Consider the following 16187-nt stretch of genomic DNA (forward strand, 5'->3'; position numbering starts at 1 on the left):
CCGTGAGAGCCAGTTCTAAATGATTTAGATTTGTCTCTCTCTGCTGTTTCATCATCGCCATGGACACTTCAAGACGCCTTAGGAGTTAAGCCCCCAGGGTAACTCCAACGGACGTTCAAAGAACCCTGTTAGTGTTGTGGATGACTCGGGGGGAGCCCAAAAGGGAAGCGGGGTCTCCTCAGGACTCTGGGGCTCTGCTGGGAACTGGGCCCTCCCGAGGGGGCCTCTTTTTGTGTCGGTGACAGTGGATGAGGAACCTGCAGTGGCAATACTTACTTGCTAGGCTGTCTATAATTATGGATGGAGCTTGTGTGGCTGATGTGGTCCGAAGCTCGCGGATTTATAATATATATATATAGAGGGAGGTGGACAGATGTAAGGTCTGTTGTTTAAGAATGCAGTAGGAACAGGACATAATTTGGATATCCAAGGCCGATGCAAGGTGACAGTAGTCGTGTGGAGCGGTGGCGTGCACGTCGCTAACCATGCCCAGAAGAAGGGCACATCTTATTTTTACTCGTCTAAAGGATGTAAATACATTAGTTAGGTGCTTTAATTCATAGGGTGTAATGGACGCCAGTTAGGCTTATTCGGTTACGACGTCGCCGAGGGACACTACTAACGAGGCCAGCGAGCGATGGCCCCCTCAATTGTTCCTGTATTGAAGAATATATCTATCGCACCACGAAATTTGTATGTTTAAAAATCAAGATGCCAGCATAACTATATACACATGCAAGCTCAAACTCCTTTCGAAGGCCTGGCCACCTCTAAGCGGAGCCCCGCCAGGGTCACTTAATCCATATTGAACTTCATCGCCTCCAGACCCCAACCCATCTTGAAAAATATAACTAAACGATGTGAAGATGTATATTTAGTATCATTCATTGCAATTAATACACAAGAGCTGCCCAGTGTCACTCGAACAAAGCCCGCAGGCTCTCCAATCGCTCACTCACCAGGATTAATTGCTCAGGGCGTAAAGGTTAGGGTTAGCGGATTCAGACTCATCCATGCCCGTCAAGGGGAAGGCAGGATGGGGCTCCGGCGGCCCTTCCGCCAAAGGAGGCCAAGGGATCCGCGGGGGAGCCCTTGCTTTATCATCGGCTTTTAAGAACCAGGAGGCAGCGCATAGACGGTTGGGTGCCGCTGCTGTTGCCCCAGCAGAAAATGCGCCATCTGCTGACTCCATGCAATTTAGCTTTTGTATCGCTGCTGTGATACCCCAACCAGGTCCACCAACAACTTTGCCATCCCCATCTGCTACCGCTACTGCAACCTCAGCAGCTACAGCAGCAGCAGCAGCTACTGCTGCTGCTGCAGGAGCGGCTGGCGAGGGTGTTGCCGCTGCTGCACAGGAGCAAGAAAGCGTGGACTGCACAGCTTTGTTGCTTGCTGCATCAGAAGCAGCAGACAAACGAGCTGCAGGGACAGACAGCCCTTCAAACTCCCAAGTAGGAGGGGCAGCATTCAAGTTCTCTGAAAGTTGCATATCTTCTGTGTGTATGGAGTATAGCTGCTGCGACCGTTACAAAGTCGTAAACCTCTTTGGTTTTGCAACCTGCTACATAGATTTTACGGGCTGAATCACTTCGCAACTAGAAATGGAAGTAAAAGAACAGTTGATTCCCATCACTTAGAGGCCTTTTATGCGTACGCTTTTTAAAGAACACTGAACTCATGGGCTTGGCGTTCAGGGAGTAGGGTCAGAGGTTAGCGATTAATTGTTTTTTGCATTAGGGTCCCCGATCCTGCCAGGTGGTCGTGGCCCATGGCGACGAAATATATTTTTATGCAAAGCGAAACAACCTTCTGTCCGACTCCAAGGCCAAATCCATTGCAGACGTCAACGTAAGCATTTAGGTTTACACTTTAGGGCTTTGGGCTTGGTGAATAGGGTCTAGCCTGTGGGTTTCAACACCGGAACGCTGTTGTTTTGCTGTGGAGAGCATCAGTTTAAGCTAAATGCAGAACAATTCTTGGATTCAACACACAGCAGGGTTCGGGCAACACAAGAATTAGACTGTAAGGCCTAGTTGTTTGGTTTGCAGCCTGCGGATGTGGCTCGGGTAATATCTGTGTTGTTGAACGAGTACGCGGCGGCGATGAAACAAGAAAAGGCAAATGCACTAGCTGCAGCGGCACAATCTGTGCCGCCATACGCTCAGGAGCAGCAACTGGGGCAGCAACAGCAACAGCAGCAGCCACAGCATCAGGTATCCGCTGGTGCATCAAGAAGACTAGAGTCAGGGTTACGTGAGCCCACCCTGGATCTGCTGCTTTGCCTGTGGGGCTTGCCTTGGTCTACTACTCTGTTACTTTCGCTGGAGAAAGCAGCAGTAGGAGTCGCGGTGTTCATGTTGCTAACGGCAGCAACGCCGCAAGAAGCGGCAGAGCAATTTGCTGCGACAGAGGCACAACGACTTGCTGCTGCTCTACAGGCAGCAGAAACCAACGACAAACAAGTTGCTGCTGAGTTAATGTGCATTAAAGACTGCAACAGGTCAGCGCGTGCTGAACAGATGAGCAGTGTAGGGTGTAGGATTTCGGGTTCAGACCTCGGGGTGTACACCTAGAGCCTATAAGGTGTACAGCTGATAGTCTACTAGTTGGAGTGCGCTTGCTCTTGGGATTTAGGATAGAAACGACGTCTGTATTAAGTGATTTGAATATGGGTGTAGGGCTCACAGCTCAGCGCGCATGGTGTAAGGGCTGTCTGAACAGGAAACAGAAGGAAGACCCTGAACTGCTCCTGGACCGTCTTGTTGCTGCTGCGGAAGAGGTCAGCAAACAGCGCGATGCGTACAAACGCTTTGTGGAGACGATGCCTGTGCTTTCCTTTGCTGTGCTGCAACGCGAAGCAGGAGCAGCCGCATCAACAGCGGAGGCTCCTGCTGCCGCAACGGCGCAAGCAACTGCAGCTTCAGCTGGCAGCTTGGGCTCAACAAAGAGTGGCACGCAGCAGCAGCTTCAGCAGCAGCAGAAACGACAGGGCGGCAAGAAAGAGGCCGCTGAGGGGGCTGCAGCTGAGGCGGCCCCTACCCAGAACCTTTCAAAAGCGAATCCTAGGAAGGAAGATCGCCAGTATGCAACTTGGGTTTTTGGCTTCGCCGCGTCTTCCTGTATTTTGCTCTTCTGTTTTGCGTTCCCTCTTTATTTTCCAGTGCCGGCTGTCCATGTTCGTTGCCCATGGTTTTTTCGCCTGGAGCTTTTCTTTGAGCTATTTCCCGTTGCTTCCTTTGCCTCACGGAAGGAGCGCTGAGTGACACTGCTGCTCCGTTCAGGCTATACACGTCCCTGGCAAATTCTGTAGCCTATGAGGAAACATCTGTGGCTCTACTTCTGCACTGTTTGCTACAGCAGGCAGCCGCAAATGCAGCAGCCAGGTACTCCCTACCACCACGCAGAGACCAGCAGCTCTTCGTGCTGAGGTGTTGCAGCTGCCAACGGTACTGCTGCAGCTGTTTGTGTTGCCGCTGCTGCATTCTCTGCAGCAAATGACGCTGCTGATTCTTTCCTCGCTGTATTTGGTGCTGGAACGTTTCTCCCCGTTTCATCTGCTGCTGTAGTCTAAATCGCCACTGCGGCACTACTGTATTAGCCTTTTGCAGGCGCCGAGAATTAGCCGCAGCTTCGCTTCCTGAGAAGAGTGGGAAAGAGGAGGCGCAGCAGCAGCTTCAGCAGCAGGAAGGGCAGAACATACAGCAGCAGCAGCCACAGCAGCAAGAACAACTACAGCAGGATGCGTCCCAAGAGCAGGAAGCACAGCAAGAGATTTCTGGCTGTGGCATCGATTGCGGAACAGAGCCAAATAGCCTTGAGGCCGCAGCAGCTAAAATAGAGTCAATTGAAGCGTCTATTCCCACTGCCTATTTGCAGCAACTAAAACTCTATACGAGAGCGCCTTTGCGGCAGTAAGTGAACATATGCCCAACTCCCTCCCGTCTTTTGCTTTTTCTTCGGCCATGCCATATTTGCCTCTGTTGACGTTGCAGCTGCCGCACCTGCTACTAAACCTTTTCTAACACCTGCAATCGCTGCAGCTGGTAATTAAGCGCGTGGTGCTGCTGCTTTTCTCCAGCTGGTGCTGCAGCTGTTGCCCATGCTAATGCGGCTGCTGCTGTCGCTTATGCTACGGGTGCTGCTTGCACTTATATTTCTGTAGCCCCAGTTTTTACTGCGGTTGCATTTGGAATGGTTGAAGAACATCTTATATATACTGCTGTTGCTCGATCTGCGGTTGCTTCCTTATTTTCCACCGCTGCTGCTGCCATGCTGCATGCTGCAGGTTGGCGCTGCAGTGCCGCGCGTATTCCTTTTTTTCGGATCTGTGTGAGGCTCAAGTGGAGCATTTGCTTCAGCTGCTCACTTTCGAGAATCTGCTGGCTGCTGTAGGTGGGGGTACTCAAGTGGGTTGCCTGGCTAGCTGCTGGTGCGTGCGAGAGACGATCCCACGAGATCGTTTTGCGCATTTCCTGGGATATGTTTTACGATCCCGAAAGTATACCCTTGAGGGTACAGTCAACAAGAGGACTGGTCACCTGCTACTGGCTGTGTTTCACCGGTACGAAAAAATGAGCAGACCATGCATAGAGTTCAACTCACTGTCAGCTTCTATACTTGCATTTTTCTATAACCTAAATACCTATTAACGTGCGTATCCGTATATTCGTACGAATACTCCTGTTTATATATACTTGAATAAATACGTATATATACATACGTACATGTGAGTACACTTACATACATGTGACACATGAATAGATAGAGGCGTAAGCATTTACATGCAGATATGTACACACACAAGAACACATGTAAGGAGTAGCATATTTGCGCAGCAGCAAATATGCTTGGCTGTGGAGATTCAAATATATGCACGCGGTCGGCACATCTCAAGTCTTTGCTGCTGCAGACAAAACGCGTCCAGCCTTCCCCAACCTCTTGCCAACACTACCACCACCGCCACCTCTGGCAGTCCGATCACAACCGTCACAGCTAACTCTTGCAGCCCCAGAACAGCCACTAGCACCAAAAAAGGCTGCAGCACCTGGAGTGACTCTTGGCAAAGCACATGCACATTCCCGTTACAAGGATTTAGGGAGTGGCGGCGTTTTTTGAAGGCAGAAGAGGCACCCGAAGGTCTCTGCTGCCTCGTCGATTTGCCCCCAGAAAGGCATGGGGGCCCCCGCAGCGATGAGATGTACGTACACTTGAGCCCCGCAGTCACATTTGTTTCTGCAAAATATGCTGTTGGCGCTGCTGTGGGACCCCAGTGCGTCTCATTTGCTGCTGAGGCCGACACGCAACCGAGCAGGCCCCTGCCCAAGCTTGTATTCAGTGAGCGACTCACATGTTAAAAACTTCAATAGATATTTTGAGCCCTTGTTCTTGACGAACAGCATGGTGCGACGACAGGAAAGATATACGAACAGAGCACGAATCGCTTGCTACTGCAGGAAGGGGCCCTGCAGCTGCTGCTGCGGCGGCTGCTGAGGCTGAGGCAGCAGCAGCAGCAGCAGAAGCCGCAGCGCGTCCAGTCCCGACTAAAGAGTGGAGGGAATTCCGAGTCCTGCTGCCGGGCGCTTGCTGCTCCTTGAAAAAGGACGCGTGTCTTCTCGACAGTTGCACCAACTGGACGACTGCCATATCTGCCATTTGCCAGAAGCAGCGGCAGCAGCAGGAATCGGACGAGGCGCGTTCAATGCCATCTTTAGAGACTTTAGATAGGGCTAGGGAATTCGTCGCTGGTGTTGAGCAGAATCTGCAGGGGAAATTTTATCTTTTCTCAGCAGCGCTAACGGGAGGCCACCGACTCGTCGTTAGGCTTTCCGTTTCTTCTCTCTTGCGGCTGCACCAGCAGCAAGAACAAAATACTTCAGCAAAAGCGAGCGACGCAAGTCATGAGCAGATAAAGAAAGAACAAGAGGAGGAAAAGGAGAAGCAGCAACAACAGACACAGCAACAGCAGCAGCAACCAGAGCAGCAACTTCTAGAAAAGCAGCAGCAAGTACACGAAAACGTAAGGCCTCAAGAAAGAGGGAGAAAATCATATATTCCTTTAGAAGTTATTGTAGAAATATCCAGCCCTTCTGGTGAGCTGCTGATGGTGCTGCTGCTTCCCTTTCCCTTCATACCACAGTAGCTTTCTCCCCCTTCGTCTGCTGTTTTCTCAACGCTTGTCGCTGCCACTCCCCTTGCCACTGTTTATCCTGTCACTGCAGCCCTCGGTTTTGCTTCCTCTTCTGTGGGAGCAGCAAAAGATACATTTTCCATATTTTTTCTGCTGCTTCTGCTGCTTCTGCTCAGGTCGCTTGCTACAGATTTCGTCTGACGGCTCTTTGTGGGAACGAAATCCGCACTTTTTGTCTCGTCAAATCTCTGCCTCGTTTCCCTCCGCAGAAGCTGCCGTGCAGCAGCACACAGAAACAGTTGCAGCAGCAAGAGCAGCAGCCGCTGCAACAGGGTTGAGCTCCGTAGCAGCAGCAGCAGGCGCTGCCGCTGTTGCTGTGGGCGCAGCAACAAACGCATGCTCAGCTGCAATAGCAGCGGCTGCGGCATCAGCAGGTGTTCCCACACCAAGTACAGCGACTACTGCACTAACAGCAGCGGCAGCCGCAGCAGAATTAGCGGCAGAATGCGGTCCTTGTCCAAGCCTCAGGCTAGGTCGTGGTCGGCTCTGGTTTGGCTGCCCTGAGGATTTGGAGCTGCAGCGGCGACTGCTGCCATGCGGCGCTGTTGTTCGTCAAACTCTGTCAGGGAGGGTAGAGGTAATGCTGCCAGTAAGTCACGGCTCACTAGCTGTTGCAACTGCTACTTCTGACGCTCCTGGAGTTGATACTGCTCCTCTTGCTCTTTCGTTGCCCGCTGCTGTCGTCATGTCTCTCTTTTAATGGTCTTTTGTCCTCTCGGTTCGATCTCTGCTTTTGCTGCAGAACGGGGATTTCGTGTCCCGCGTGCCCCTTCACTCTGAGTTTGCCGCTCGCTGCAGTTTGGGTTTTATTCCTCCTTTTCTTCTGAATTTGCATTCTCTCTACGAAACATTGCCTCCACGAGCAGCACAGGAGCCGCTGAAGCTTCCTGCACATGTACTCAGCGACCCCTTCAACACTGGTGAGAGCAACAAAGAAGCAGCGGCAAGAAGAAACACGGCGGCATTAGCAACACCAGCAATGGTAGCGACAGCACCAAGAAGCTGCGGCAGTAGCAGTAGCTCTAGCAGTGATGACACAACTAGCAGTTTGAGCACCAACAGTAGGGGAAGATAGCGTATCTCGAGCAAAGTTGGCGACAACAGAATTACTGTTGTTCGTAATGGCTCGAGGGGCAGTTTCAGCCATAGTAGCAGCAGTGAGGCAGTGGTACCAAGAAAGACGCCACTCGATTAGGTGCACTGATCACACAAGCAACAGTTACAGCAACATGAGCTGCAGCAGGAGTGGCATCATTCTTTCCATTTCCACTATAGATATGCAGGCGCTACCCTTTTCGCTCATAAAAAGGAAGCCGTCAACGTTATTTGGGCAAAATATCACGCAAACTCAAATTATTCCACTTCGACAATGCATAAGTTGCCACGTAGATAGAGGAAACTTTTGGCGATTTTCTACCCTTTCTGTTTATACAATAAATAGGCAGAGACGACCAGGGCTTGCCAGGCCACTGGCTGACGTGCACATCAGACGGCAGGAGATTCGGGAGGTTTCGAATAAATTCCTGTGAGATGGCACACGCGACAAACTGAATTGTATTATATCGACAATCAAACCAAAAGCAGTGGTACATCCAACGAAAGTAGTGAAGCTTTCTTATGTGAAATCAGAATGTAATCGAAGCTGAACTAGACAAAACGCAGGTGCACTACAGAGACACAGTTATTTGTGCTTTGTCTGTCATCAGCTACTCCAGGGAAATTTTTAGTCTTCTCTCGCCCTTCATATTTCTGTTTGTTGATGATGCTTCCGTGTTGTTACTGCTACTGCTTCCACTACCACTCTGCTGTTGCTGCTGCTTCAACAGAGCGTGTCGCTCCTGCTTTCTGCCGGAGGTGGATAAAGCAGCCATAGGCTGCAGCCATTTAAATAAAAGAACCTGCTACTGTCCGTGCAGCTACTGTTGCGCCCTGCTTGCTGTGCTTTTCGCCAACACCATTGCCACCGTTGTTGTTCATATTTTCTGTGTGTAGGTGGAGGCTCAGACTTGTTTGAGGTGGGGGCCATAGAGGGTCTCAGTGACCTTCTATCTCTTGTGAATTCCAATGCCGAAAATCAATTTTCACCAGCAGCAGCACCAACACCAATAGCAGCACCAGGAGCGACGGCATCAGCACCAGGAGCAACAGCAGCAGCACAAGTAGCACCACCAAGGGAATGGAGGCAGTATGATTTATCTCCGAGTTCATTTGCTGCCACAGTGGAGGGAAGCAGAGGCCTCCTCTTCTCTTTTGCTTCTTCTCAAGTGCAAACCGTCACTTCTGTTTTCAACAGCAAAACGAAAATGCCAATGCGAACGCAGACACAGACACATGTAGGGCAGCAGCACCAACAGTACACTAGCAGCTGCCTGGTAGCACTAAGAAGCAGCTTAGGTTCCCAGGCTTACTCTTCAACGCATAAGCTTTATGTACTACAACATGAAATTCTCACCTTGACTCTCTACTTATTCTAGAGAAACCTGCACTGCTGCTACTGCTGCTGCTCTGAGAGCATTTGCGCGTTCACGAATTGATTGTTGGCGGTCGCATATATTTCAGCTACACGACTGACTGCCATCTGTGTCATTGCTGTTGTTTTTGGTGCTGCTATTGTTACAGGAAAAGACGGTTCTATTTCCTGATGGAACTCAAATTAAGAGCGAGCAGCACGATGGCAGTTCGAAGCTCGCAGTGGAGCACCCCGACAAAACAAGGCTTTGCGTCGTTATGAAGCAAGATTCTCCATCAACACTTGCTGCACCAGCTGCTGGCGGAACAGCAGCAACGCAAGCAGCATCAGAAACATTCCAACCGGAAGCAGCAGATGCTTCCGTTGCGCAGAACGCACGGGCATACAGGAGAGTATCAGCTGCCGCAACAGCAGAAATTGCTGCAGAAACTAGTGCTTCTGCGGCCAGGAGCACAGCAAACCTCTCTGCAAACGACGAAATTGACGGGGCCTTCGCTGCTGAGGCAACTCTTGGAAGCAGCGTCAAGCTTCTCATTAGGTGATTTGCTGCCCTGTTTCCGCTTCTGTCATTTCTACCGTGCCTCCCTTCTGCAGATCCTCTCAAGGAACCACGTGTGTGCGGTAGTAGCTGCCACAACAGCAGGATCTGCAGAAGAAACTGCTATTCCTGCTGCCAGGAGCCACGGGCTCAGCAAGCCTCTCCGCACATACTGCTTACACTGCAAGCTGTACACGAGGATGCATATTATTATAGTATTTTATTTCATGCCGTATTTTTCAGAAGGAATGGCAAAGGAGCTGTTGTCATCAAAATCCAACAAAAGGGAGGAGCCGACTTCACGGTTGATCCCTTCGCAAATGTGCGCTGCCGCGTGTACTGCTGTCGTTGCTTCTGGTGCTGGACAAGCTTGCGTTGCCACATGGCTTGTTACTGTTACTGCGGCATATAAAGGGGGCAAGTAGTGGTGCTCTGTTTGCTGTCGCAGGTCACTGTGCAGCCTCCGCCTTCGACACACATTGAAGGTCCACCAACTTGTTTTTCATTGCTGACACTGCAGCCTGCTGCTTTGTATAGTGCCATATTTGCTGCTACTGTTGCCAACTCCGTTGCCGCTGTTGCTGTCAACGGAGAACGCAGTTCTTTATCTGGCCTTGTTAGCTAGCTTGCGCCCTTTGCCGCTGCCTGTTCTACTGTTGCTCATGCTGCTACTGCTGCTGTTGCTGCTTCTGCTGTAGACGACGCCGTGTCCGTGGTATTTTCTCTTCCTACTGGAGAAACGTTTGGCTTACGCGGGGGAGAGGAAGTCTGCCGCGTGGGGTAGGGGCATGGAACATTGCTGCCCCTCTTGCTGCTGCTGCTGTTGCTGATCTTGCCGCTGCTGCCGCTATTGCATCTGTTGCTGCATCTGTAATCGTTTGGACCGGTATTCAAGTACATCTACTCCGAGGGACTTCATGCGTTAGCTCTGCGACTGTTGCTTTAGTTGCCGATGTTCGGCAGCTGTCAAAGATCTCCTGAACATAAAACCAGTGACCGTACCCTGCTGTTCTTTTGTTGCTGCCCAATTTCTCAAAGTTTCAATCGCCGCCGCGAATGCCGTTACTTCTATTGCTGCTGCTGCTCCTAGTGCTTTTATTGCATCTATCGCTTTCGCTGTTGCTAGTTCTGCCCCTTCTGCTCTCATTGATACTCTTGGCGTTGCATGAAGTGTGAAAAAATGTTGGTGCCTCTGGCGCTATTGCTGTTGTTTTTGGTGATTTTGTTGCTGCTGCTGATGTTGCAATTATGACTGTTGGTGCTGCTGCTGTTGCTGCGGTTCCTGCTGCTTTAGGCCAGATGGAGTGCTTCATGGAGGAGAAGGAGAGGCTTTAGACGCAAGTGAAACTACTCTCGAATCTGGTGACGCCGCCGCAGCAAAGGTGGCAAGACAGTCAGCAACAGCAGCAGCAGCTGGAACTCCAGCAAGAGAACCACCGCCAGGAGCAGCGATCGTGTGGCCTCCTCGTTTATTTGCTGTTTGTGGAGCGTCAGGAAACGCAGAGGAGCTTCTCACAGTACAGTCTGTCTCGTTTTTCCCGTTTATGTTTCTTCGGTAGCCCTCACCTGCTCCCATTTTTGCACTTCCTCGCCTGTTTATCCTTGCCATCCCCAAATATTGTTCCATCCCTCCTGCTCTACCTTTCTGTGCAAATAGTTTTTGCTTTGAATCGCTTCGGTTTGTTTCGCGTAACTGAAGTTTTTGCGCACGTCTGTTTATTTGATGCGTCTACGATCTTCGTTTAATGCCTATTGAGTTTGGTTTTACAGTATTTAATGTTTCTCACGTGAATCCATCTATTGTCCTATGCGCTGCAACTATATCCCGCTCTCCCACAAAGATTTCATAATTCTTCCATGCTGGTGCTCCTGCTGCTGCTTCTACACTAAGTAAAGCGTCTGCTGTTGCATTTTCTGCTGCTGAGACTATTGCTCTTCTTACTGACCCTGCTGCTTTCGTTGCCGCACCTGCTGTTGCTACCGCAGAGATTTTGAGAGCTTGAAAGCTGAAACAGAAAATGACAGTGGAATGTACTGGGAAGGTCCTTGTGAATTTGATGGCATAACTGAATTCGAACTTGTGCATATCAAGCCAAAACGCGACAAGAGCTCCTACAGAGTCACACCATTCCCGCAACCGCTGGTAACTGCTGCTGCTGGACGTGCTCCCGCAAGAAGTGTTACACATACTGCTACATATAGCACTACACAAGCTGCAGTTGCTACTTTTGTAAATGGCCATGTGTCGCTGCCACTGCTGAGCTCCGGATCGTGTTGCTAATGATTCCTTTGGTTTGTGCTGGCGTGACATTTTTCTTTCGTAAGTCGCTACGTTGCTGATGTCGCTGCTACAGTCCTGCGTCTCTGTATCTTTGTGTCCATTCACCAATTTTTGAGTTGTTTGCTTCGCCTTTGCGTTCTGATGGCCTTTCCCTGGAACAGCAGCAAGTGGAGCTCCCGCTACTGCTGCAGTTAGTGCTGCTACTTTTGTGGCGAGTCCTTTTGCCGCCGCATCAGTTTTTTTTCTGTGCTTCCTTCTGTTGTTGAAGGAGGAGGACTCCCTACCTTTGTGGCAGCGGTTCAAAACAAACAACTGCGACGGCACGGCTGCAGCAGAAGAACTGCAACCTGTCACATTCACCAGGTACCTCATGGCACGCTAGAAAGTGCTGGAGTTCAGCCTCAATAGTTTACGGTGGAGCAGCTGAAATTGGCATCTGCGGGTTACCATCCCGTACTTTGGTTGGCGAACAAACTTCAGTGCAGACCTCTTTAGGTGTGAAGCCGTACAAGCCTCGTAATGCACCCGTGAACAAAAGTCCGATCGGGGCCGCTGACTAGACTGCCTGTCCGCTCTTGTCAGGAACCATGATATCCATTGTGCTGCATTTGGCATCTGGAATTCATGATGAATGGCTTGGGGCTCAGGATACAGCTTGCGCGGCTTAGGGCTTTTTGTGCAGACACTTCCGGGTGCACCCGCGTGCGAGTCCCCAAGAGATGAAGCGAGTAGAGCGCTCCTACGGGGCCTACGTGAGCTGGGAATCATCGACGGGAAACTGCGTGCAGCATATACAGGCAACGGGAGAGAGAAGGAGGCAAACAGAAGGTGCGTAAACAGCCTATTCACGAGAATGACACGCACACAATCACTCCCGAAGTAACAGCAACAACAGAAACTGCGAGAGCTGCGCCAAAAACTGGGAAAGAACTCCCCACAACAACAGTGTTTCAGAAAAAGCCGTAACTCAGTAACAGCTGCATAGACAGCTGCAGCATATGCAGCAGAAGCGCAAGCAGCAGCTGCCGTATCCATCCATCGGCTAAGGCGCTTTAGGTAAAGTGCCTCTGGGGACCCAAAGAAGCCCGGAAACCTCTTTTGCGTTTCTGGCACTGGCTTTATCTACAACTAGTCTTTTTCCCTCGAATACATCTTTGTAACTCAGCATTCAAATTCGGACGCATTGTAGCTAAATGGACGGCATAGCTTAAAGGAGACAAAAGATACGTCTGGTTACGAGCCATAAGAAGAAGCCCGACATCTCTGCTCCCCGATGAAATTGTTCGTGTCTATGCTGCTGCTGCTGTTGTTGCTGATGCTGGTGCTGGTGGTCAGGTGGGGGTGTCTACGGAGCTCGGGCTTCTGTTGCCTCGCGTGGATCTCTCGCGCCTTTGCCGGGTCGACTGCAACCCGAACTCAGTGCGCTGACTTACAGAAGTAATCTTATTGCTAAAATGCAAAGGTTCGACATCTTTTGCAATTTTCGGTGCTGCTCTGTTGCTGTGACTGCTGAGAATGCTGTTGAGGTTGTTGGCAGTGCTGGTGCGAGTGTTGGTGCTGCAAGAGCCTCTGTTGTCAGTATTCTTGCTAATGCTGGTTCTTGCATATGTTGATGGTAGAAAAATAACACACGAAAAAGAAAAATATAACACTGGAAGAAGTAAGTTAAAAGGCAGAGGAATGTAAAGGCTGGGGAAAAAAGCGCAGCAAGGGATACAGCAGATCCACTTGGACAAACAGACAGAAATTTGCGACTGGACAGACAACCCAGTAGAAAGGCAAGTAGATACACCAACACGTTCATTCAGAGTCAGGTAAATGTAAACATATAAGGCATAGAAACGTATATGGATAGATTGGTAAATAGACATACAGATACGTGCAGTGGCTTGCCGATGAAGAAGTCAATAGACAGACGCAGAGGAAGAAAAAAACGAGACAAAATCGGGAGAAGAAATGGGGCCAGCGTTAAAGACATACACTTAGGGAAAAGGTCAAGCAACGCAGTCATGAGTTACTCAATGAGACAGATGTAAAAAAAGAAGACAGACGAAAAGGGTAGCAACTCACTCGCGTGCCAGCGCTGGAACCGCGTATTCGGGTCCAACAGCAGTAGCAGCAGCAGAAACAACACACAGCTATACTTCCGTTTATTTGCTGCACTGCATGGAAAGGAAAAACCTTTATGAAAAGAGAGAAACGAATGAGGCCGTTGTTGCCTCTAAGAGCTTTGCCGCAGCATCTAGTGCTTTTGAGAATGCTGCTACAGGTATACGTAGCGTAAGGCCATCAGCACTCATTTTGTCGCTTCCCCGTGCTACACCTACCTGAGCTCTTTTCAACATGTTAAACCCTGCGCCCTAAATCGTAGACCCGCCATACATCTCATAGGCACCATATGCAGGAGGAAAGTGCAGCAGTGTGAACTCGGTGACTGAAGCAAATTCAATGAGAGCTCGAGAAAAGTCCCGTGTCACTTTTGTATGCTTCTTCAGGGAGGGGCGTCTTGAGACTATGGATCCCTTTACCATTCCAATGATGCAGCGGCAAAGGGAGCCAGAACAACAGCAGCAGCAGCAGGAAATGCACCACCTGGATGGAAAAGAGTTACAAAATAAACATTCTGGGTGCGCTAATGCCTTGGCGGCCGCTACGATGAGAGCTGCCTGTGCAAGGCGAGCAGCAGCTGGTGCGGAAGATGCTGCGGCTGTAGCGGCGGCAGTGGCTGTATCAAAGGAGACAGCTGCAGGAAAAGTCGTTGCCTCATTAAAAGAAGAAGACATAAGGATCGGAGAGGAAGGGATCCCTGCGTCTGAGCTAGGGGGCAAGCACACAACCGCAGCAGCAGCAACGAGTGCTGCTGCCCTTGGATATGCCCTGAATGCAGCAGTGTCTCAGACACTCATAGAGGTTCTCCCACGAGAACGTGCGCCATACAAAACTGAACTCCTCAGGTCTCCGCTTTAAGGAGTAAATCCTAAACCGTTAGTCATCAAATATGCCCGGGCACGTTAGTTTTAAAGCCTATGAATATGAAAGCCTAAGGCTTGGCCGTTGCTGGGAAATCTCAGGTTCCCTGATGGTTCCTTCTCTACAAGAAGACAGGTGGCACCCTTTGGGTCATTTGAGTTACTGTCCTGATCGGCAAGCACGCTTTGAACCCCCTCAAGAGCTGACAAACTACCGGCAGCAGCAGCAGCAGCAGCAGCAGCAGCAGCAACAGCAGCCACAGCAGAAGAAGCAGGCCTTAAAGAGTTCCGCAGTTCGGCAAGTTACCTCTGCCTACAGCTCCCCGAAACGACTGACAGGAAATGTAAAAGTTGGAACGGACAAATAGGGAAATGCTGCTGCTTTCGCTGCCGTTGCTTTCGTTGCTGTCGTTGGTGTCCGTGTTACAGCGTCAACTGCACTTGTTGTTGGTAAAGGTATTGCCGCTGTTAGTGAAAATCCCGTCGCTGCTGTCTCCAAGCAGTCCCCAAGGATGCTACAGCTGCACAGTTTGTGGTATTGCTGCTGCTTACTTCCGCAGCAGTTGCAGCTGTGGTCTTCGCATCCTGCCGCAGCACCAACAACCGTGGCAGCCGCTACATTAGCCTTAAAAACTATTCAGCAAGTGAGCGAGCCACACGCCACTGGTTCGACTGTTACTACAGGCTGACCCTAAACTAACTGACCCAGAGGGGCTCCACCAAGGATCCCTTGAGGTGTCCCCCCGGGCAGTTGACTTCGGCATCATCTCTCTGGAGTCAGTTTACTTCCGCCACGTCTCAGCTAAATTGCTGGGGACGCACAGCAGCAGAGTCTGCGCAAAGATAAAGGACCTACAGGGGCCTCCAGGGGTCATAGTCAAAGTAATTAACGCGACGCCAGGTCAGGTAAGAGAGCGCTGCTACTGCTGCTTTTGACTGCCGCTTCAGCGGGCGGAACAGCTGCTGGATCCTGTGCCAGTGTAAGGAATGCGCTGCAACTAAAAAGTGAAGGCCTTGCTATTTCTGGTTCTGCTTCTGCTTCTGCTGCTGCGGCTGTTGCTGCCGCCGCTGTTGTTGCAGGTGGCTGTTGGTCTCGATTGGCGATGTCAGCTGCGGCTGGAGACACCCGTGCTTTGTGAGGTCCTCAGCGGGCTTCCCGTCCCCATAACAGCCTTCCTATCCATCTCAACCCAGTTTTGTGAGGTGTCAGTGCCCATTAAGGCATTACTTAGTACGCATAGCGACCAAGGGAGCTCCTAGTAGGGTTCGGGCCGTAAACAAGCAAGCGTCCCCGATCTTGTTGGAGTCCCTCCGCTTTAAGTAAAAAACCCAATGGCAACATTGTAGAAACTAGAATGTAGGATTGAGAGTCCAGCAATACTGCTCAAGGTTTAGTTCTGCCAGCAATATTGCTCAAGGTTTAGTTCTGCCAGTACAGTATCTCTTTGCATTTTACTGCCGATCCAGTGCATCTACTACTGTTCGTGATTCCCCATATTTTGGTGTTTCTCTGTTCTTGCCTCCATCAAGTCTCTCCACCTGCTTTTTGGTTCTCTGTTTTAGCATACGAATGTCTCCTTTTCCTGTTTCTTTCTGTCTCCCTCTAACCCTGCTTGTGCTTCTGGTTCGTCTCTGCCCTTTTTTTTTACTCGTGCCTCTCTGCTATTTCATTTTCGCTGTTCTTTTCTGTTTACCTTCTCTGTGTTCCATGTGCCTCGTTAGTTCTCTCTCCTCCTCTT

General features: G+C 50.4%; 1 protein-coding gene across 1 annotated transcript; it reads left to right on the top strand.

Annotated features, from left to right (window-relative positions):
- Positions 1–1013: 1013 nt before the first annotated feature.
- Positions 1014–15587, top strand: ETH_00024305 (uncharacterized protein; the record flags this gene model as incomplete). The annotated part of the gene is made up of 25 exons (XM_013375192.1): positions 1014–1454; positions 1741–1851; positions 2052–2503; positions 2638–3084; positions 3285–3386; positions 3612–3914; positions 4289–4564; positions 4913–5337; positions 5400–6092; positions 6307–6779; positions 6933–7110; positions 8183–8523; positions 8810–9198; positions 9442–9520; positions 9647–9683; positions 9897–9978; positions 10493–10591; positions 11185–11341; positions 11748–11842; positions 12162–12307; positions 12815–12941; positions 13975–14405; positions 14551–14792; positions 15133–15349; positions 15529–15587. The coding sequence occupies 25 exons, from the start codon at positions 1014–1016 to the stop codon at positions 15585–15587; spliced, it is 6402 nt and encodes a 2133-aa protein (XP_013230646.1).
- Positions 15588–16187: the final 600 nt, after the last annotated feature.

The sequence above is a fragment of the Eimeria tenella genome, genomic scaffold (assembly GCF_000499545.2).
Source record: "Eimeria tenella Houghton genomic scaffold, Eth_scaff26, whole genome shotgun sequence".
NCBI classification, from domain to species: domain Eukaryota; phylum Apicomplexa; class Conoidasida; order Eucoccidiorida; family Eimeriidae; genus Eimeria; species Eimeria tenella.